Source organism: Nyctereutes procyonoides, unplaced genomic scaffold (genome assembly GCF_905146905.1).
Source record: "Nyctereutes procyonoides isolate TBG_1078 unplaced genomic scaffold, NYPRO_anot_genome, whole genome shotgun sequence".
In the NCBI taxonomy this organism is placed as follows: domain Eukaryota; kingdom Metazoa; phylum Chordata; class Mammalia; order Carnivora; family Canidae; genus Nyctereutes; species Nyctereutes procyonoides.
In genome coordinates, this window is record NW_026575137.1 from 14436412 (window position 1) to 14459000 (window position 22589).

The window sequence follows — 22589 nt, forward strand, 5'->3', positions numbered from 1 at the left end:
GAAAGTACAGGGATTTTGGCACGGGTTCTGTGTGGAAGCATTGTGCAGCTTTTATATGGATTTTGTTTTTAGCCTTTGATGACACTGTTTAGAATAGGAAGTATCTAATAAGTAAAGCATTTTGTCTCAAGTGCTGCCAGTGTGTTTAATATATGCCTGGAGGTCTGAAACATTATCTTCTTCACTGCAGTAATATGCATTTAATTCTCTGAAAGCAGAAGGTCGAACTTTTAAAAGGGACGCAAAGTACATTTTCAAACAGAATAATTCAAAACATATGGAAGAGGGGACCAGAGTAATGTACAGTTGGTTTTTATGGTTTAATCATGATCATGTTAATGCACACCAGTAGCTAATTAAAGAAAACTTTTATTGTTCATTTTAAATGAGTGAGGTAAAGAGTGGGAGAGCTGATGTAACAGCGCTGCCCAGAGATGCATGTTCCTGCTGCCCTCACAGCAAGCAGATACTGCTCTTTTTTGACAACTTGAATTATTAGTCCCCTCAGACAATAATAAAGCAAAAGTTATTTTCAGATTTACTACACTGTGAACTTTTCTTTTTCCACAAAGGAATAGTAAATTGATGCCCAAGTTTAGGGCTTAGCACACATAATTAATTATAAAACTTTTTTCAAGAGCAGGCCAGATAGTCTTTAGTATCATAGATAAATCTGCAGTGAACTGGTGACAAACCAATGGATTTTTAATATGTCTCAAAAATCATCAGCTTATTTATTTCAGTGCTACAAATAGTGTGGAAACAGAAAAATGAAGGAAATCTTGGCTTTTAACCCAGTTTTAAGAATTTAGTTTCCCAGTACTGAGAAAGTGGTACTTTTTGTTGTTGTTTCAATGAAAGTCAGAGCTTCCATCTCTGGGTCACTGGTTCAAATTCCATTCTGCTCAGTAGTGACTAGAATTAGTTACCATCTGACTTCTGTTCAGTAACCTGCATGACCCAAGCTGATAGTTGCCATCCTGCCCTTGCTGGTTATTTATATCTCAAGATCAGGCTACTCGACATTCACTAGAGCTTAATGTGGCAATCTCAATATGTAAGGGCTAGACACTACATATCTTCACCTACAGGTGGTTGGTTTTGTCATGTTAACACCATTAAGGAACACTTAACACTTGACGGGATGAGCACTGGGTGTTATTCTGTATGTTGGTAAATTGAACACCAATAAAAATTAATTTATAAAAAAAAAGGAACACTTAATTTACTATCAGGAAGAAAATGTAGTTCTCTATGCATAGAAAGTAGTCTTACAGAGTTAAGAGTGGTCACCTTTCCTGATAGAATAAAAATAGTTGAGTTCTGGATTTCAGTTTGCCACAGAATTCAACCTAAAGGAATTCTTCATTATTTCTTTATTACATTGTATACAGATAGTTTGTAATGCCTCATAACCTGGACAGTAAATCCTAGACTAGTTTTTTTCACATATGATTTGAGAATTCCTAGTGGGTGATGGATTTTGAGGTATATTTGAAATTTTTATAATAGGGATAACTAAAAGCTTTAAAAATATTTTTTTGATAATCGCCTTATTCTTTATTTTACTGAATCTTTAAGGTAAATAAGTTCACGTGTTTATTCAGTCAGCACATAGTTATTAAGCTCTGCTATGTTACAGAGAGTATGGTGTGTGCTAGGAACACTAAAGGGGTTCCCTTTTACCCATAGCCTAATATCTGACTGACTTTGGACCTATCGATTAACCTCTTTAAGCCTCACTTTCCTCACCTGTGAAATGGGGCTAACACTACCCCCTTCCAAGGGTTGTAACACTTAAAATAGAAAATGTAGGTATGTGCTAACAACATTTGGCAAATAACAAACATACTCAGTGGTATTCTATTTTTTTTTTATCTTCAATTGCTTATATTTGAATTGTTCTGAGACAGAACACAGCATGAAAAGTGCTAGTATTAGTTTGTTATGAAAGTGTAAAAGCTGGAAAGTCTAGCATATCTGGAAGGGTTGAGGAAGTCTTCACAAAGAAGGTGACTTTTTTTTTTTAACTTACCCTTTATTGCATGCTACTGTGTATGTTCAACATAATAACTCATTTAATGCTGAAGCAACTTTGTGGGTTGAGTGTTAATGTCCTCTGTGTGTGTGAGGTTGAGGACCCAGCAGGGACTATGAGGATAAGCAAGCAGAAGTGTGGTCAGCCCACAAGATGGAGAGTACAGGTCAGGAAAGGGCCCATGAATATATCTGGAAAGACCTTAACGAGGACAGCATATGGGCAGGTCTGTGTCCACATGTATTTATATATGAACAATCATGTCTGCAGAGCAATTTTTTTAATTTAATATTCTATCAGAAACTAACATATCCGTTTATGGATCCTCTCTTCAGCGTGCCAGGCTCTACAGTACTCCTTAGTAATATGCAGAAGCCAGGTGATGTGGCCCAGTACCTCTGACAGTCCTTCAGCTGGTAAAAGAGACAGGACTATGGCAGCTGCCCATTATTCAGTATTTACAGTAGACCAGGCACTATGCTGACTTCTTTAGACAAATTAGCTCATTTAATCCTTATACTCTTGAGATCAAATTTAAATCTATATTTTACAGATGAGGTTACATAGCCTTAGGTTTGTAATTTGTCTAAAATCATAGTCAGAAAATAATGCACTTGATCCCACATCTATCTGCCTCTAAAGCCTATAAATGTTTTAACACTACCTAATAATGCCACTACAGAACACTGTAGGAGAAAAGTGAACTATGTGTAAAGTGCTAGGATCACCAGGCAGGAAGAGAATGAGAACAATTCTCAGACAAGTGTCACTTGTTCTGAGCCTTATTAGATCTGCCAGCTATAGCAAGCTCAGAGGGGCACTCCAGGCAGGGAAATAGCACCACCATACAGAAAGAATGGTTTAAAAGGACATAGTCTTCAAAGAACAGGACTAAGTTGCTTTTGCTTCAAGTATTTCATGTTGGACTTGTATAACTATGTATCTCCTTCAACCACTTTAAAATCAATAGTCAAGAAATATTTTTAAAATGTTAATGATTGTTACATTATTGTCTTGAATTAGTTAACAGCCTTTAACATTTTCATAAAGCAACTCATAATAATTTGCACCATGTGGAAAAATGATACTATATTTATCGATCAAATTAAAGAAAAGCCTAAGAAATGATAAGCAATACTCAGGGAAATGCTTTTCCATTGCTGGTGTTAATATAAATTAATGTAGCTTTTTTTGGAAGGGTGTTGACAGTATCAGTAACTAACCTTAAACTTTCTTATACCATTTACCTAGTAATTCCACCTCTAGGAGCCTGTTCTAAAGAAAGATTATTAAATATTTTTCACAGAGGTTTGTTGGCAAAAATTAAAAACTGGAATATCCAATTATATGAAAATGGTTAAACAGATGTTCCTAACACTAATGAAGTATTATGAAGCTTTTTAAAACAGCTATGAGGAGTATATTAGCATTTGCCAGATTGGGGTACAGTTTGGTACTCTGGTATGATCATAACCAAATAGGGGCCGGAGGGGGCACCTTTGCACAGGTGGGGAAAAAATACTGACAGGAAGTGCACCAAGATATTACCACTGGTTATGTTTGGTGATAAGATGGCAGTTCGGAGGATTTTGTTTTTTTCTCAGATTGTCCATGATTTCAATGAATCTGTTACTTGGATGAAAAAGCAAGTGAAACATCTGTGTCTCCAATAGCATATCACAAACTGGGTGCTTGGAGAGACTTAAGAAAGGGAAACCAGAGAAGCAAAGCAGAGATCTCGGTGCTGTTCTGCCACCAGGTTGTTCTTTGTTCACCATGTAGGGAGTGGTTGATGGAAAATTTTGAGAATGAATAGCCTTTAGGGCACAAAGGAAAAATCCACCTTTGAGGACTTTAATTACTTACATTTTGCTTCATCACTTACGTTTACTCTTGTTTCAAGCCCTACTGTAGAGGAAAATAAACTTCATCTTGAATAAAATAATTCTATTTTAGTTTACTTTTCTTTGTCCTTCATAATTTTTAAGACTGCCGACTTTTCTCTCCTTCCTTCCTACCCAAACCTTACAAATTAATTCTATAACGACAAGAGTAAACAATATAAACTACATCTGCCTAAAATATAATTTCAACCAATAGTAATCATGCTTTGGAAATCAGTTTATTGCACTATTTGAAAAATCACTCTGAAGAATACTAATAAAATTCTTTAAAGAGACATTTTAAAATGCAAACTACTGTTAGTCCAAAGAAAGGAAGTCTAACTCAAAATAAGAGTTAGATGTCTATTTAAATAATAGAAATGCACATTTGATGCTTTCTTAAGTATTTCCTTGACATTTTATTTTTATTTTTTTTAATTTTTTTATTTATTTATGACAGTCACAGAGAGAGAGAGAGGCAGAGACACAGGCGGAGGGAGAAGCAGGCTCCATGCACCGGGAGCCTGACGTGGGATTCGATCCCGGGTCTCCAGGATCGCGCCCCGGGCCAAAGACAGGCGCCAAACCACTGCGCCACCCAGGGATCCCATTTCCTTGACATTTTAATATGAATAGTTTTTTGAAGGGTCATTTTGTTTTTATGATCACTCTGATACAAGTTACACTGCTAGAACCATTTTAACCTCTTTATTACATCCTTTATATAGTAACATTTGGAATGTAACTAGTTTAAAATATTTTCTTTTTCCTTACAGATCTCTAAACAAGAACAAAAAAAAATGGATACATTTGATGGAAGCATGGCTGAAACCTCATCTCGGTATAGTGGTGCCCAGGATAGTGGAATTGGCAGTGACAGTGTTAAAATCAGAATAGTACAAATAGAACAGCACAGCGGTACCAGTCAGCATCGCATTGCCCGTCCCTCACGCCAGTCATCAATTGTAAAAAATCTCAATTTTATTCCCTTTGACATATTTATTACTGCGAGTAGAATCTCACTAATGACTTATTCCTGCTCGGCCATACCCAAATCAAAATCGCAAGAACATAAGGATAATGAAAAAACAGGCAAGAGTTCATTAAATCTCCCAGAAGTTGACTCAGATGTTGCTAAGCCCAGCCAGGCATGTATTTCTACCATAACAGCAGAGGATCTCTTGAGCAGTAGAGTATCTTTTCCTTCAGGGAAAAAAATAGGGGTCATCTCTCTTGAAAGTCTTCATGCATCCACAAGGTCATCTGCTAGACAGGCACTTGGTATAACTATTGTTCGGCAGCCTGGACGAAGAGGAACTGGTGACTTGCAGCTGGAACCTTTTTTATACTTTATTGTGTCCCAGCCTTCTTTGCTTCTAAGCTGTCACCACAGAAAGCAGCGAGTGGAAATATCCATTTTTGATGCTGTCCTTAAAGGGGTAGCCTCTGATTACAAATCTACAGGTAAGAGCCTTCGAATTTACTGGAATGCTAATAACTACTACACACTAAGTTTTTTTCCCATTGTATCAAGATCGATCAAACAGAAAACAGCTGGCAGGCAGGCCAGACAAGACTTTTCTTTGTAGAATATGTAAATATGTAAAGTTCATGTCCCACAGCTGAATCATGTTTAAGTAAATGTTTGAAATGTATCAACATTTAGCCTCAGCGTTCTTACCGTGCCTCTGAATATTCTTTTTTTTTTTTTCAAGAGCTGAATGAAACAGGGGTTCTCTCTGACCTATAGAAATGCTTAAGAATTTCCAGTGATTGGGAAGTAAAGCTTTTTTTCATAGTAATAGCCTATAGGTATGCTTTTCATATTAATGCAACTGTTCAGGTTGAAAAAAAAAACTTTAGAAAATGAAGTTTATTGTTTGGTATTCTTTTGATCTAATCATCTTGCTGTAACAGCATTATATTAGATGTATTTGAGAAGGTTTATTATAAGATAAGATGGTTTAAAGATGTTTATACATGTATAACAAACACATTTATTAGTGGTATTGGCCAACTGGCTTTTATTTCTCCATCCATACCTTTCTTATAACCAGAGAGAATCCTATATTATAATAATTATATTGAACTTCTGAAGCTTGTTACCTTTTAAGAGTAAGAAGGTGATCAGGGGTTCAGATTTAAGACGTATTGGCTATTAAATGGCAAGGGCTAATGGAAACAGGGTCAAACAGGGTATAGAGAGACCTTTTCCTTGAATTAATGTAGAATTAGAGAATTGGCTGGAAAACTGGACAGGGAAGGGTATCCTGGCCATCTAGATTTGGTATCAGAAGACAGTCCTAGCAAGCTCAGGTATAAATCAGGCATTTTATTGCTATCAGGTGGTCTCATCTAGCAGATGGAAGCCAGCAGTGAGGCATTTGGAGAATTTGTCCAATCTGGAAGTCAGGCTGATTCATTCTTGGCATTGAGGAGAACCATTTTTCACCGCAGGCTTCTGGAGATTAGATGGCTGGTGTGGGGATCAGGATTCATTTCAGCCCAAGGTCAGAGGATCCCTTGGCTCTTGTTGAAGTGTAGTACAAGTCCCCCACTTTAGAAAAGGATAACTAGCCAGTTGCTAAGGAAGAGCAGCCTGGGGTGCCTGGGTGGCTCAGCGGTTTGGTGCCTGCCTTTGGCCCAGAGCATGATCCTGGAGTCCCAGGATCGAGTCCCAGGTCAGGCTCCCTGCATGGAGCCTCTTTCTCCCTCTGCCTATGTCTCTGCCACTCTCTGTGTGTCTCATGAATAAATAAATAAAATCTTAAAAGATTACAGGGTGCATATCAAAGATGTATATTTGAATTACAGTTAGTTCTTAGGTTGAAATATAAAGTGCTTTCTGTTTAAAAAAAAAATCCTTGGGGGCACCTGGCTGGCTCAGTCAGGGAGCATGCAACTCTCGATCTCAGGGTCGGGAGTTTGAGCCCCATGTTGGGTATAAAGATTACTTAAAAATAAAATTACCTTTCTTACACAAAATGTATCTTCTTGGACATTTACATTATCCAAAAAGAGTTATCAGTATAAGGGCAGCCCTGGCGGCTCAGCTGTTTAGCGCCACCTTCAGCCCAGGGTGTGATCCTGGAGACCCAGAATCGAGTCCTGCATCGGGTTCCCTGCATGGAGCCTCCTTCTCTCTCTGCCTGTGTCTCTGCCTCTGTGTGTGTGTGTGTGTGTGTGTGTGTCTCATGAATAAATAAAATATTTTTAAAAAAGTTATCAGTATAAGTATCATATTTCTTAAAAATGAATTTCATTATTTGGAAACATTTATTAGAAAGTCAGTAGTTAAAATATAATGCTAATTGAAAAAGCACCCAGCATGTACTGACTACTTATTTTGTGCTAAACATTGTACTAACTTCTTCAAATGCATTATCTCATTTAAACCTTTTAACAACTCTATGGGCAATGTTATGTATTATCCCATCTTAGAAAAGAGGAAACTAAAGTTTGTAGAAGTACTTGTCCAACATTACAAAACTAGCAATAAACAGAGCTAAAATTCAAAACAAGATTTCTTGGACTCAGTATTTGCACAGATCCAAAAAAAAAAAAAAATTGGTTGGACTCCTGAGTCTGGTCTCTCGACCCATATGCATCCCAGGAGTGGAAAAGAAATGTGAATCTGCAGTTCTCTGTGAGCCTTTGTTGTCCACACCAAAGCATGCAAATGGTTGTCTGTAACATTGTAACTGGTGAATTTTTGTATGTTAAATGTGTTGTGATGTGACTACACAGTACAGTCTCTCTTGGTAATATGACAGACCTGAGTTTAACCTCTAACTCTGTTATTTTCAAGATGCATTCCTAACACATGGGGCAGTTATGAAACTGAAAATAGGTAATTCATGAAGATACTTAGCATTCAGTCAAGCAAAATAGTAGGCCTTCATAAATGTTTGCTGTTACTGCTTTAGCTATTATTATTATTATATAATAGAACAATTATGAAGCAGAAAGCCTAGAATTTAATATTGGCCTTGCCAGGAAATACAGGATGATCTCAACCAGGCAGTTCACTCTCTTGAGGTTCTATTTCCTTATCTGTTATATGTGATAGTTATAAGTCCATTCCAGTTCTAAAGTTCCAGTATTCTGTAACTTGGAATTCATCTCCCCATATTCACCTTCCTAAAAATATTTTAACTATACTGCTTCAGCCTCAGGGAGTTGACATCTGTGAGTACCCTATCAGAATAAAATTTATTTTAACTTGTTTTAAATATGGAAATTTTCTTTTGACATTCTAGTGGAACACAAACTCATTTATTCAATATTTTAAATACATAAATTTTATTAAATGTTAAGTTATTTTTTAAAAACTGATCTGGGGAAATTTCTGTCTTAAATTGGTCCACTTTAGTGAACAATCCAAGTCCCATTACCAATTTAGTTAATCAGAAACATTTCACATAGCACTTTTCCATCCTGAAGGAAGGACTGTTACACGTCCAGAGTTCTTTTGAAGCCCTGTGATCATATGGGTGAGAAAACAGAAAAATATGAATGCCTATAATATTAATATTCAAGGGGAGTAGAAGCAGTAAAGTAGAGGTGGCTGGTTTCATTTCTGGATTCTAAAGTGAAACAGTCACTACAGTGTCTTAATTGGAGGGATAAAGAGGGGTATCACCATGAAGCTAACTTTGTAAGAAAGGTCCAGAAAAACTTCATAAGTTAATAATGAAAGAGGTGACATATTATATCTTTCTGCAGTATTTATATTATTATTATTTATTTATTGAGATATAATACAGTATTAGTTTCAGGTATTACAACCTAGTGATTCAACGTTTGTATACGTTGTGAAATGGTCACCACAGTAAGTCCAGTTAACATCTGTCACTTCATAAAGTTAATACAGTGTTGTTGACTGTATCCCCCATGCTGTATATTTTATCCCCAAGACTTAACATATTTTATACCCGGAGGTTTGTACATCTTAATTTCCTTCACCCTTTAGGGCCTCCCCTTTGGCAACTGCCAGTCTGTTTTGTGTATCTGTGAGTCTGGGTTTTGTTTTGTTTTGTTTAGATCCCATATATTAAATAAAATTATATGGTATTTGTCTTTCTCTGTTTGACTTATTTCACTTAGCATAATACCCTCAAGGTCCATCCATGTTGTCAAAAGTAGCAAGATTTCATTTATTTTAATGGCTTAGTAGTTTTCCAGTGTGTGTGTGTGTGTGTGTGTGTGTGTGTGTGTGTGTGTGTGTGTGATGTATACACATGGTAGCTTTAACTTTCTGAGGAACCTTCATGCTCTTTTCCATAGTGGCTGCACTAATTTACATTCCCACTAACAGTGTTCAAGCATTTCCTTTTCTCTACATCCTCACCAACACTTTTTATTTCCTCCCTTTTTGGAAATAACCATTCCTGCAGGTGTGAGGTGATATCTCATTGTGGTTTTGATTTGCATTTCCCTGATGATTAGTGACAGTGAGCATTTTTTCAGATACCTGTTGGCCATCTGTATGTCTTCTTAGGAAAAATGTCTATTCAGATCCTCTACCCATATCTTACTCAGATTGTTCACTTTTTAGTTAAATTATATGAATTTTTATGTATTTTGGATATTAACCCCTTATTAGATATGTCATTTACAAACGTCTCTTCCCATTTAGTAGGCTGTCTTCAGTTTGTCCATGGTTTCCTTCACTCTGCAGAAACTTTCTAGTTTGTTGCAGTCCTTCGATTAGTTTTGCTTATGTTTCCTTTGTTCTGGAGTCAGATCTAAAAAGATATCACTAAGACTGATGTGAAGGAATTGCTGCCTATGTTTTCTTCTAGTAATTTTATGGTCTGAGGTCTTACATTGAAGTCTTTAATCCATTTTGAGGTGATTTTTATAGATAGTATAAGATAATGTCTAGTTTTTCATTCTTTTTGCACATAGCTGTCCAGTTTTCCCAACACCATTTACTGAAGAGACCATCCTTTCCCAATTGTATATTCTTGCTTTCTTTGTTGGACATTAATTGGATATATATGTGTGGGTTTATTTTTGGGCTTCCTATTTTATCCCATTGATCTATGTGTGTTTTTATGCCAATGGCATACTGTTTTGATTAGGTAGTTTTGTAGTATACTTTAAAATCAGGGAGCTTGATATCTCTGGCTTTGTTCTTTCTTAGGATTGCTTTGGCTATTCATGGTCTTTTAGGATTATTTGTTCTAGTTGTGTGAAAGATGCTATTGGAATTTTGATAAGAATTGCATTGAATTTGGAGATTGCTTTGGTAGCATAGACATTTTAATAATATTCTTTCAGTCTGTGAGCATGGAATATCTTTCTATTTATTTGCATCATCATCAGTTTCTTTCATCAGTGTCTAAAGTTTGCAGTTTACAGGTCTTTTACATCCTTAGTTAAATTTATTCCTAGGTATTTATTCTTTTTTATGTAATTGTAAATGGAATTTTTTCCTTGATTTCTCCTTCTGTTACTTTCATTATTAGTGTATAGAAACATAACACACACATATTTTTATATATTAATTTTTTTAGCCTATAACTTTACTGACTTCATTTATTACTTCTAACAGTATTTTAGTGGAGTCTTTAGATATTATTCCCCTGTCTTCTTTCCTGTGTGGTTTCTAATGAAATCCATGGTAATCACAATCATTATTTCCATATATGTAATGTGTTGATTTTCTCTAGTGGCTTTCAAAACTTTTTTTCTCTATATTTTTTTTCTAGAGGCTGATTATAATGTGTCTGCTTAAAATTCTACTTAAAATTCTTTAAGTATTTTTCTGCACTAATCCTCCTCCTTTTGAGGGACACCAATGTTAAACTTTTTAAAATTATTACAGAGATCCCTGAGACTCTATTTTTTTTTCTTTTTTCCTATTATCTTTCTTCTTCTCTGTTCTTCGTATTAGATAATTTCTATGGAATATTCCAGTTCTAAAATGTTTGGTTCTTTTCTGTAGTTTCCATTTCTCTTCTGAGAACTTCTATATTTCCACTCATTTCAAGCATGTTTACCTTACCTCATGAAGCATATTTATAACACCTGCTACAGTCTTAAATGCTGTGTCACTGCTGCCACAGCACAGCCATTGCACTGTGTGCCCCCATCCCCATACACTGTGCCCATTCTTGGGGCAAAACCAGGGGAGAAAAAAAGAAATATAAAAGGCAGCAGAGTTTCCTGCACCTCTGAAACATCAGGAGCCTTATTTCCCAGACATAAGGACTTTGGCTGTTCTTGCCATCATTGTGACCACAACCTAAGACTCCCTCTCAGTCAACATTGGAAGAGAAAAGAGAAAAAAGAAAAGAAAATGGGAAACCCACCATTGTAGGTGTCACATCCTCAAGTCTGACTCCCCTCCCCAATCTGCTTTGCTCTTGTTTACTTTTTAGAGTCCTCAGGCATTTGTGTTTTGTATTTTCTCTCAAGTTTTTGATTGTAAGCAACATGAGAGTTAGATTGCATTGAACTTATTACAATTTTGGCTGGCACCAGAAGTCCTGCAGTTTTAATTTTTTTTTAATTTTTATTTATTTATGATAGTCACAGAGAGAGAGAGAGGCAGAGACACAGGCAGAGGGAGAAGCAGGCTCCATGCACCGGAAGCCCGATGTGGGATTCGATCCCAGGTCTCCAGGATCGCGCCCTGGGCCAAAGGCAGGCGCCAAACCGCTGCGCCACCCAGGGATCCCCAGTCCTGCAGTTTTAAAACAATAAAATTATTTTGTAGTCCATTAGCCAAGACATGGTCTTCTGAGAAACTTAACACAGGATTTCCTCCAAAAGTGATACTTTGAGTATCTGAACATGATCTTTGCTTAATGGTGACATGGGCAGAATCAAGTTAATGCTGACAACTCCCCAGGAGCAGCTTATTCATTATAGTATATTAACTGATCTGTGCTCATAGATGTAAAGGGTGGTAATTTTGTTCTTTCTCTGAGTTCCTGAGGGATATCCTTTCATAGATTTTTAAATCAAGTTAGAAGTTAGAAATGCTGTGAAATTCATTGTCCATCAGGTCAGTCGGCCTTCTTCTCAGCACGTGTGACTGATACATATGTGTGTATATTATATATGCCATTTATGCATATACCTATTTTAAAAAACCTAAATTATATTAGAGGCTACCCAGAATAGATGATAAATGAAATCTATATTTGTACCTGTACCTACATCCTTTTTTTTTTTTTTTTGGAAACCTAAAATAAAACAGAAGTGAAGACAACTGTTTATTTTTTTTTAAGATTTTTATTTATTCATCAGAGACACACACACACACACACACACAGAGAGAGAGAGAGAGAGAGAGAGGCAGAGACACAGGCAGAGGGAGAAGCAGGCTCCATGCAGGGAGCCCGACATGGGACTCGATCCTGGGTCTCCAGGGCCACACCCTCGGCTGAAGGCGGCGCTAAACCGCTGAGCCACCTGGGCTGCCCAAGACAACTGTTTAAATTTTGAAATGTTAATAAAATATCCCTAATCCTCATAATTTAGTGATCTTAAATTATACCAGCTATACCTGTAAGTATATAGGGTGTTCTGTTTTACCCTCTATAATTTAAAAAATGGCAGTTTATCTAAAGCCTAAATTATCAACTTGAATTCTTATGACTGTTAATATTAATAACCTATACATGATCTTCTATGTGGTCCAGGTAGATAATATATCTGTGAGCCAATAAGTTTCTTCTTAAAATATTACAGTAATGTGACAGTGGCTTTCCCGTGCTCTTACCTGGAGCAACCTCTGACAGAAATGAGATCTTCTGCCAGCACCTTTATATGTAGCAGCTGTAATAATGGTGGTTCTCATTTAAATAAAGGTGGTGTATAGTTGTTTTTAACCTAATCTTATTAGTTGTGTTTATAAATACTTAAAATTTGGTATTTATTTTGTTTAAGGTAATGGAGTCCAGATTTGAAATTGCCTCATATCTTGACTATGCAGCCCAGGGCAGACTTAAAAAGTCATTTTTCTTCTTGTTTGTTTGGGGCTTATTGTTTGTTTTCGAAGAAATGACTGTGCCATCTGGTCAGTTGGGAAAGAGATGAGCCATTCCGAGGGAATCTGATGAACCCCCTTAGTTCCTCAGCAGTCAGGTAGTCCAATGGCTTAGTACTCAGTGTGTGACAGGACTAACCAGTTGGAAGACAGCTACTTCCACCATCCTGTAGCTTCTTTACCTTACTGGAATTTTTCAAACATTGGCTAGACTAAATTATAGAAATTAAACTCAATTACAATTTATACTGAAAGATCAGGTAATAACACATTTACATGTGTGACAGAAATATCCACAACATGCTATCTATAGGATGGGATACTTGCCACATTTTAAAGTTTTATAAATATTACCTATATGACTTCAGGTCTAATTGAGAGGCAAACATGGAATAGAGAGAGTGGGACCCAGTCCCGAGTTCTAATCCCAGCCCTGCTGCATAACAACCATGTGACCTCAGACAAGTTATTTCATCTTCCTAAGCCTCGGCTCCTTATCTAGAATATGTGGAGAACACTGGTAGCAACCTCCCAGAGCTGATGTGAGAATTAAGTGATGTGTATGGAACTCTCATCTAAGTGTGTAGCACAGGGCTCCAGAAATGTTAATATTGTTGTTGCTTTTATCATCATTGTTAACATCTTTAAGTTGAGTTTAAAATAGTGGTTGTAATTGGCCAAAAAAATTCACATCATTTTAGTGCAATTTATAGCTGTTGTGTAGTTTGAAATTTTTCAGTTGCAGTAATTGGCTTCTTTACCCTTTCATGAATAGGTCTGCAGAAAATGTGCCAAAGACATCTGAGTAAACCAACAGTTGGAAAATCATAAACTGCCTTCTTACACCTCATAAATCATATCTTGATTTCATTTAGTTATTGTGACTTTAAGAGAAGGATTGAATTACATGTCTTTTTAGAATTAAAGGTTTTCCTAATGTTTCTGGAAAGGCTTAGAATTAACCTGTGACTTTAGTGTCATAATGATCACAACTTGAACATTTATCTGAAAATTTAGCTGCTGGGAACATTTCTTGCTGGCCAGTAATATGAAATGAAATTATTACTTTGACAGAAATCAGCAAGTAAGTAGGTCTCATAAAAGGAACTCTAGTGTATCACTAAGGGAGAGTTGTGGGGAGAATGTTAAATAAGTTGATCCAGCCAGCAGGGGAATTAACATATGGGGAAGGATATTGGAATGGAAATCAGAAATTTTGACTTGTAGTCTTGGCTCTAATACCAAGATTCTTTGATGCAAATAACTAAATTTCTTGGTGCCATAATTTCCTTATCTCTAAAATGGGTATAATAACATCTGGTCTTTGTAGTTTCATAGCTTAATCTCAGCTCTAATGAGATATTTATGAAAAGTCTTGGAACTGTGAAATACTCAACTGTAAGTGGGGACTTATGTAGTTATTAGCAGTAGAAGGAAGAGTTAAATGGACCTTCCTTTCTGAACATGAGAAAAAAACTAGTATCCTGGCCCTTTTGGCATCCATATCAATCATCAGCATTTACTTAAAATGAATGGGACATGGGAGGAATCATTTGAAGACAAGGAGTTGACTTTCAATGTGAAATAACTCGGACTTTGCTCAGAATAGACAAGAGGCTTAAAATTAGGATTAGTTGATCTTCCTTGTATGACTACACTTTTTTAACTGAACAGCACCCTGGTTTTACTTGCACTGAATTTTAATTAAATGTCCTGTAAAACATCTGAAACCCACATTAGAATTTAACATGAAAACAACCAGATAGGAAAGGGATCAATAATACCACAAAGCAGCGTAGAAAATACAGGAATTCATTGAATGATATTTCAGATATTATTTCCTGGTTAGTATCATCAAATATAAACAATGTATTTCCTTTTAGCAAGATATGGAAGACTTGGTTCTAAAAGTAAGAGCCAATTGGCACTGATAATCACACATCCCAGCAGCCATTTTAATCCTTCCTCTTCTTCTTCTTCTGGGCTGGAAGCTTGGGATTTCAAACCAAGAAACCTCCTCTTCCCCTTCCCATCACATCTTATGGAATACAAGATACAATGCATGGGAAAAAGGGTTTATGGAGTTAGCCAAATGCCTGGGTATCAACAGGAAGATGGTGGTGGCACTTACCTTGCATCCATAGCAATTTAGAATTGGTTTCTTGGTTGATTTTGCTGCTCTGACATTGAATTGCTTCTGTGTTTTAAAGATCTAGGTTCCTTCACAATATAATTTTTAGGTATTTTAGGTTTTTATGGACCACATTTGCTTCTGTGGCTACATTTTTTAAAGATCTAGGTTCCTTCACAATATAATTTTTAGGTATTTTAGGTTTTTATGGACCACATTTGCTTCTGTGGCTACATTCTTTTTTTAAAAAAAAAAGAAAAGAAAAGAAAACCATAGCAATTTAAGGTAAAGACCATAGAAGACATATAGAAAATATGAGAAACCCAGTAAGCCTGTTTGTAGCTTTGCCTTTGTTTTATATACGGTGGTCAAAAGGTGACTGTTGGGAATCCCTGGGTGGCTCAGCGATTTAGCGCCTGCCTTCAGCCCAGGGCGTGATCCTGGGGTCCTGGGATCGAGTCCCACATCAGGCTCCCTGCATAGAGCCTGCTTCTCCCTCTGCCTGTGTCTCTGCCTTTCTTTCTCTCTGTGTCTCTCATGAATAAATAAAATATTAAAAAAAAAAAAGGTGACTGTTCTGATTGTGACCTCTCCTTCAGGCAGTGAACAGTCCTAACCATTGGGTACAGTCAAACCAAGCACAACCATGGATTCTGAAAGAGGCCTCTTTGGAGCTTTAACAATACGAATTTCCTAGGTAGAGGTAAACAGATCTAGATCCTCCAAAGATACTTTTCTATTAAGAAACACCTTCATGTATTCTTGGCACAAAAGGATTAAGCTAACAAACCATCTAGGAACATCTTGTCAGTGAACTGGTAGAGAAGAAGATAGAAAGGGGAATCTCTCTAATGAATAGGTCTGCAGAAAATACCCTACTACCCTGATTCTTTTTCAGGTCTTTTCCTTCTACTCTGGCTAGCTGTGAACTCTGCTTGATCTTTAACAAAAGAAAGCTTTGTGAAATTGAAATTCTGATGCACTCACCATGTTTATTGGACACTTAAAATTATTTTAAGGGGTCATTTCAATCTTTTCTTTGTATAAAAGTTGATACACCCAGGGACCTTATAAAAAGTAGTCTTGAACTTCCAGTTTAAAAATTGGAAAGGAGTCTATTTTGGCTTACAGATGATTTACTTCCCTGATTCATACATAGGCCAGATACTTACAAGGGATGGAAAAGAAGGTAAGAATATAATTTTGATAATTATCAGAACCAAAGTCCAGGAAAATTGTCAGATCAATGATTTCTCCTCAGTCAGGAGTATTTAATAGAGAAATAAAATACATTGACTAGTATTTTAAACCTAAGTAGTTATTATTTTAAGAATTAAATATAAGCTTACTCTATTTTTTAAGATCAAAATTGAGTATAATTACCACTAATAAAGTGTTTTCTTTTTTACCTATTAAATTCCTCTTATTTCAACCAGTGATAAAAAAGATTTTTCAGAATTACAAAGCAAAAACAAAAACTGGGAGTAGACACTTGAAAGACACTGTACACATATACTCCTATTTTCTTTAAAGATTATGTTTTAGAAACAAAATAGTGACTGTTCATTGAACTTTTACCATGACATGTCCTACACAAATCATGTTACACATAGTAGCTGATACAATATTCTCAACAATCCACAATCTAGTGTCTTACCCCATTTTGGAGACTATAGAAACTGGGACTCCATGAAGTTAAGTAGTTTACTCAGTTTAAGGAGTCAGGACTTAAACCCAAATCTTTCTTTAAAAAAAAAAATTTTTTTTATTTATTTATTCGTGGGAGACACATAGAGAGAGAGGCAGAGACACAGGCAGAGGGAGAAGCAGGCTCCATGCAGGGAGCCTGACGTGGGACCCGATCCCAGGAGCCCAGGATCACGACCTGAGCCAAAGGCAGACATTCAACCGCTGAGCCACCCAGGTGCCCCAAACCCAAATCTTTCTGCCTCCAAAGTTCGTATTCTTTTCATTATCCTGAATTTTCTACTGTGTTATAAACTGACATAAACTGTCCTATAGAACAAAATGTGAAAAAGATCTTTGACAGTAGGGCTGTCTGTGTTCAGGAAGTCCTAGGTCAATGGCAGTCATATTTCATAAACCACTTCTTATAAAAAAAAAAGATTTAAAAAAAAAGATTTATTTATTTATTCATTCAGAGAGAGAGAGACAGGCAGAGAGAGAAGCAGGCTCCATGCAGGGAGCCCAACGTGGGACTCGATCCCGGGTCTCTAGGATCACGCCCTGGGCTGCAGGCGGTGCCAAACCGCTGCGCCACTGGGGCTGCCCCTCATAAACCACTTCTATATGACAGTATCCTATCACCTGCCAGTTGTCTCTCAAGAGCTCATCAAAAGTCACTTAAATGTTATTTCATAAATGTAACAACCCTCTGTATACAGGCCAAAAAGAACCAGTTTCCCTGAGATGCCACTTTGGCCTGGGCTCATTAACCATGGCATACTGCAGCATGCTTGTACCCTATAACAGGTCATTGAAGACTTTGCAAAAAGTGAATAAAATCTAGTCTTCTTTCATTTAAAAAAGCAAACAGTAGATCCTTCTGGACTCTGTGGAACTAGTAAAATGGAGACGGAAGTAAATCTTGAGGCTATTGGCTGTGCTACATCAAAGAAGCATTTATTTTACACTTCTGAGGAATTTGTGATATTTTAATCGTGTACTGCTGTCAGAAAACTCAGTGCAATATGACATCAGAGCAAAGATTACTGAAATTTAAATCTGCAGTAGTAGTTTAGGGAACACATTAATTTTAATCATAATGATTTGGGAATGATAACATAAGCATCAGTATGATTAGAAATTAAAGCATGATGTAATTTCAAATGTTATTGATTACTCAATACTATCAGTATTGAGCAGGATTTTGTTACCCAGGATTGCAAGCAGCAGCAGGATCAGATTAATACAATAAGAAGCAGTACCAGGAGTAAGATGACAAAGTGTTTGCTTTGAACAAAACATGGTTAAAATGAGGTACACCAAAACCCAATCAAATAAAAGTTTATATTTTTCAGTACTCACTGAAAAATATATTCAAAATTTCAATTAATAAAATTTTTTCCAGGAATACAAGTTTACAAGAACTTTCCACCAAAGGAAAATTTTGTATCCTTGACATTGCTCCATATTTTCTTTAGCACTAATTTTCCACAATAATGAAAAAAGACGAAGGTATCATGAAGAAATTGATTGAAAGAGGCAAAACCATTACTGTGACTGTAGTTAATTGCATTTTCCACAACAATGTCTTAGCCTGGAACTGCCAGGGGAAATCACCATTGCACTAACTACTTTCTGCCTTCCTTAATCAACCTACTTATAGAGATGTTCTTGAGCACAAAAGTGGCCAAGGGAAAGCAGAAAGAGGCACAGATGATCAACTGTTTTGTAAATCTGAAGTTGAAAAAAGTAACTGTTAGGGAAGGGGGGAGAGTGAGGAAAAAGATAAGAGATATTTAGCTTTCAAATAAGTTCTGATGGCCCTGGGATTTTTAAAAATCAAAGTTCATAATTCACATGGCAAAAGAAATGAAAACATTGTCTCCACAATGGTGAACACTTAGAAGTATCTGGTGTTAGAGTAGCTGGACTTCATTCAGTGTTATGTCAATCTTTAAAATGGGGAAATTATCACTGACGTGGAGAAATGTCTTATTTGGACCTTAGTAAAAAATCAGCTTAATTATGAAAAGAATTTCCTGCCACATAGTAGAACAAAGCAGAGTAGAATAAAGTAGAATGTTATCAAGTGTAAGAATAAAGTTTACAAAATCTGTAACATTCAGCTGTTCTATAGGAGCTTGGAAAACAAACTTTTTGTTAAGTAGAAGATTGCAAAGAAAATGAGAGTTGGTCACATTGAAACATGTTAGATTTTATATAATTCAAATGTTACTCAAAAACGTACTTACCTGTGTGACTATTTGCTAAGGGTTAAAAACTAATAATGAACAGCAGTGCAAAGACCACTTTTATCAGATTCAGAGGAGGACCTCCCAAGCAACTAAGTGAAGGTTTGTGAAGAATAGCAAAGTAATCTACAAACACAAAGAATACAATATGAAACAAGCCTCTGTGAAAGCCAATAATATCTTGATCCATCTGTGAATGGACTGGAGACCACCTGAATCTTCTCTTTGGGTGTTCTTTGTGACATGATATGATGAAGTATTTTCTTTTGGAGGCCAGGTCAACCCAGAAGAAAAACAAATAGTATAACTTTGTCAATACCAATGTCTCATTGAAGTGAATTCTCACTGACTTTGAACAAGATTTATGGCTATGAGCAATTTGTCATTTCTTCTGACCTATTCCCCCCACTCTGCAACTCCTAATAAGATACTACTGTCTCCTGTTTCTTAGGCTTAGGGACAACTGCATAAATCCTACATCAGCAGGAGCTTACTCTTTCTGAGAGCTTCCTGTTCTCAAATAAGTAGGTGTTAAGTATGGAGAAGAAAACTATCAAAGTCTGAAGGAGCTTTCCAGTATGAAGTAGTCATACTTCTTTGTCATTCTATTTATATTGTATTCACGAGCTCCTTTAATCTTAGTTTATCTGGTACTTTCCTATCTACATTGACCCTGAGGAATATGAATCCTATTTTCTAGACTTGATGATGGAATTAAGGAGAAGTTAAATCGAAGACATTACAGGAAGTCTAAAAATCATGCCCCTCATCATCTAGCCATTAGAGCGTAAGGGACAAAATCATGACTTGCAGACCTGAATGAGCTATTTTTGTGGGCTTCTGACAGACCCTTCTGCTACTACCACTGCTGCTTCTAACTACTGTGATTAGAGACATATCCAAAGTAGAGATTTCAGCTAAAACTGGGAGAGTAGCCACTGTCGTACATTCAATATTCATCAACCATGCAACCTGGATTTTCCTAATTTCAGTTATGCTGTTCTGTTAGCTCTATAAATACAGCTGTACTTTCAAATCAGCTGTGTAGCCATCCATATTAAACCAATAATATCTATTAAACCAGTAGTTTTAGGGGGAAACAGTCATTGAAAGTTTGGCTTCTTTAGATAGATTTCCTCGACTTTTACATTTTTTTTTAATTCCTAATTCCCAATCCTGTTTCCTACTATTGCCAGTTTGTTTATTTCATCTCTGTTAAGTCGTATCCCCCTGTAATTGCCTCAGTGCAGACTCCAAGGCTGGGTGCCAGATGGCGAGGCCCTCTAACTTCTACGAAAAGAGAAGCAATCTGCACAAAACCTATCTCCCCTACTTAGAAAACCCTCACTCAGATTATACCAGAATTTGGTGCTTCCCTCTGTCTATAATGTTACAAAGACAGAATGTCAAAATATCCTGTGCTTTCTTCACTCCCCTTCACTTCAGTTTGTTTAGATGCTTTGATGTGTCATCCTATTTTTGCTTCAGCTGTGAATATAGATCCAGATATCATTATAGGCTTAGGATCATCCTAAAGATGACCATTCTCCAGTATGTACGTATGTACCTATGCATGGAGGTAGGTTTATTTCTTTAAGATAGAGTTCTTTTTGTGGTCTTTCTGATTACAAGGGCATGGATATTTAGGATTTTGGTAGACACTCATTTTCAACCCTCTCCCCTACTCATGTAGATATTCTGTATTTACACTCTTATCAGCCATGCATGGGAAGATCCATTTCTCCTTCACACAAGATATTATCAGTCTTTTTCATTTATGCTAACCTGATGAATTAAAAAACTACTTCTTGTTTTAACTTGTGTATGGTTGTTGTCAGGCTGAGCATTTTTCCTGTTTTTCATAAAACAGTGCTCTCTAGAAGGATTAAAGAGCTAAAGGCAAAACCAAAATGTTAAAAATGCTTCAAGAAACTTTAGAAAAGGGCAGCACAGGTGGCTCAGCGGTTTAGCACCACCTTCAGTCCAGGGTGTGATCCTGGAGACCCGGGATCGGGTCCCACGTCAGGCTTCCTGCATGAAGCCTGTTTCTCCCTCTGCCTGTGTCTCTGCCTCTCTCTCTGTGTGTCTCTCATGAATAAATAAATAAAATCTTTAAAAAAAAAAAAAGAAGCTTTAGAAAAATATATAATCACCTAGGGATAAATCACTAAATAAAAGTTAATAGATTTTTATTCACATCTATAAAAAAGTATGCACGCAAAAAATATCAGAATTTATTTTGAGGATAGCTACCATACCAAGAGGAAATATTTGCTCTATATAACAAACAAGTATTAACACTCATTAACTAATAAAAAAAGAGTGTAAATACTTTGTAGAAAAGGAATCAAATGGCCAGTATATGAAAAAATGCTTATTCCACTTTGTTTACTATTGACAATATAAATAGCTCTTATGTCAGCACATATAGATCTTCTTGATTCTTCTAAACAATTGTATGAATTACTATTGTTTGTTTAAGCATTAATCTGTTGATGAACACGTAGGCTGTTCTCTATTATTTGCTACGATTAGCAATTCTACACTGTGTGTGTGTGTGTGTGTGCGTGCGCACGCACGTACGTGCAGGTGAACTACACAGGCATTAGTTTTTGGTCTTGGCCTGATTAGTGAAAAATTCTACTTATTTAAAAAATGTTTTCTTTATTACTAAGATTTATTATCTCATAATCTTTATATGTTTTTAAGATTTTATTTATTTATTCATGACAGAGAGAGAGAGGCAGAGACACAGGCAGAGGGAAAAGCAGGCTCTGTGCAGGAAGCCCAACGTGAGACTTGATCCCAGGTCTCCAGGATCATCTGTTATTTGCCTCTTTATTAATTTCTTCATTTAATAATTGCTTATTCTTTCCTCTACCTATTTTTCTCTATAATGTCTGTATTGACTATATGAACTTTTTATAGATTAATAATAACCCTTTTCTATCACATGAGTTTGAATGTATGATTCCTATAACTTGTTTCATTTATCCTGTTTTACTTGCCAATCTTTTACACATCATGCTAATATTTCTACATTAGTTTCTGTCCATTATCTATTTAGTTACATCACTTATGTCTATTTTCTCTGTTAGATCATTATCCTCTGTCTAGATTGTATTCTCTTTGAAATGAAGAATTATGCCTCTTGGGATGCCTGGTGGCTCAGTGGTTTAGCGCCTGCCATCAGCCCAGGACCCGATCCTGGAGTCCCGGGATCAAGTCCCATGTCGGGCTCCCTGCATGGAGCCTGCTTCTCCCTCTGCCTATGTCTCTGCCTCTCTCTCTCTCTCTCTCTCTGTCTCTCATGAATAAATAAAAAATCTTAAAAAAAAAAGAATTAAGCATCTTCATACAGGTCTAACACAGTACCATTTACTTGATAATAACTGCTTCTTGATAATGGCTACACAGTTGGGACCATAGAAGTCCCATAGAAGTAGAGCATAGAAGTAGACCATAGTATGGTTCTACTGACCATAGAAGTAGACACTTGGGTCCTGTCAGGTTACATAGCTCCTACAAATTGATAATCGATCCAACCAGAAATAGACTTTTGCTATTGTTTCACAACACTTGACCATTCTCTTTG

At 36.5% G+C, this 22589-nt stretch overlaps 1 protein-coding gene across 7 annotated transcripts in view; it reads left to right on the plus strand.

Moving 5' to 3' along the window:
• VPS13B (vacuolar protein sorting 13 homolog B) overlaps positions 1-22589 on the plus strand; it is a 748802-nt gene that overhangs the window by 541216 nt on the left and 184997 nt on the right. For all 7 annotated transcript variants that reach the window (XM_055303543.1, XM_055303538.1, XM_055303542.1 and 4 more), the window contains one exon: positions 4698-5385. In XM_055303543.1, the coding sequence (XP_055159518.1) occupies positions 4698-5385 (688 nt within the window). The remainder of the gene's footprint in view (positions 1-4697; positions 5386-22589) is intronic.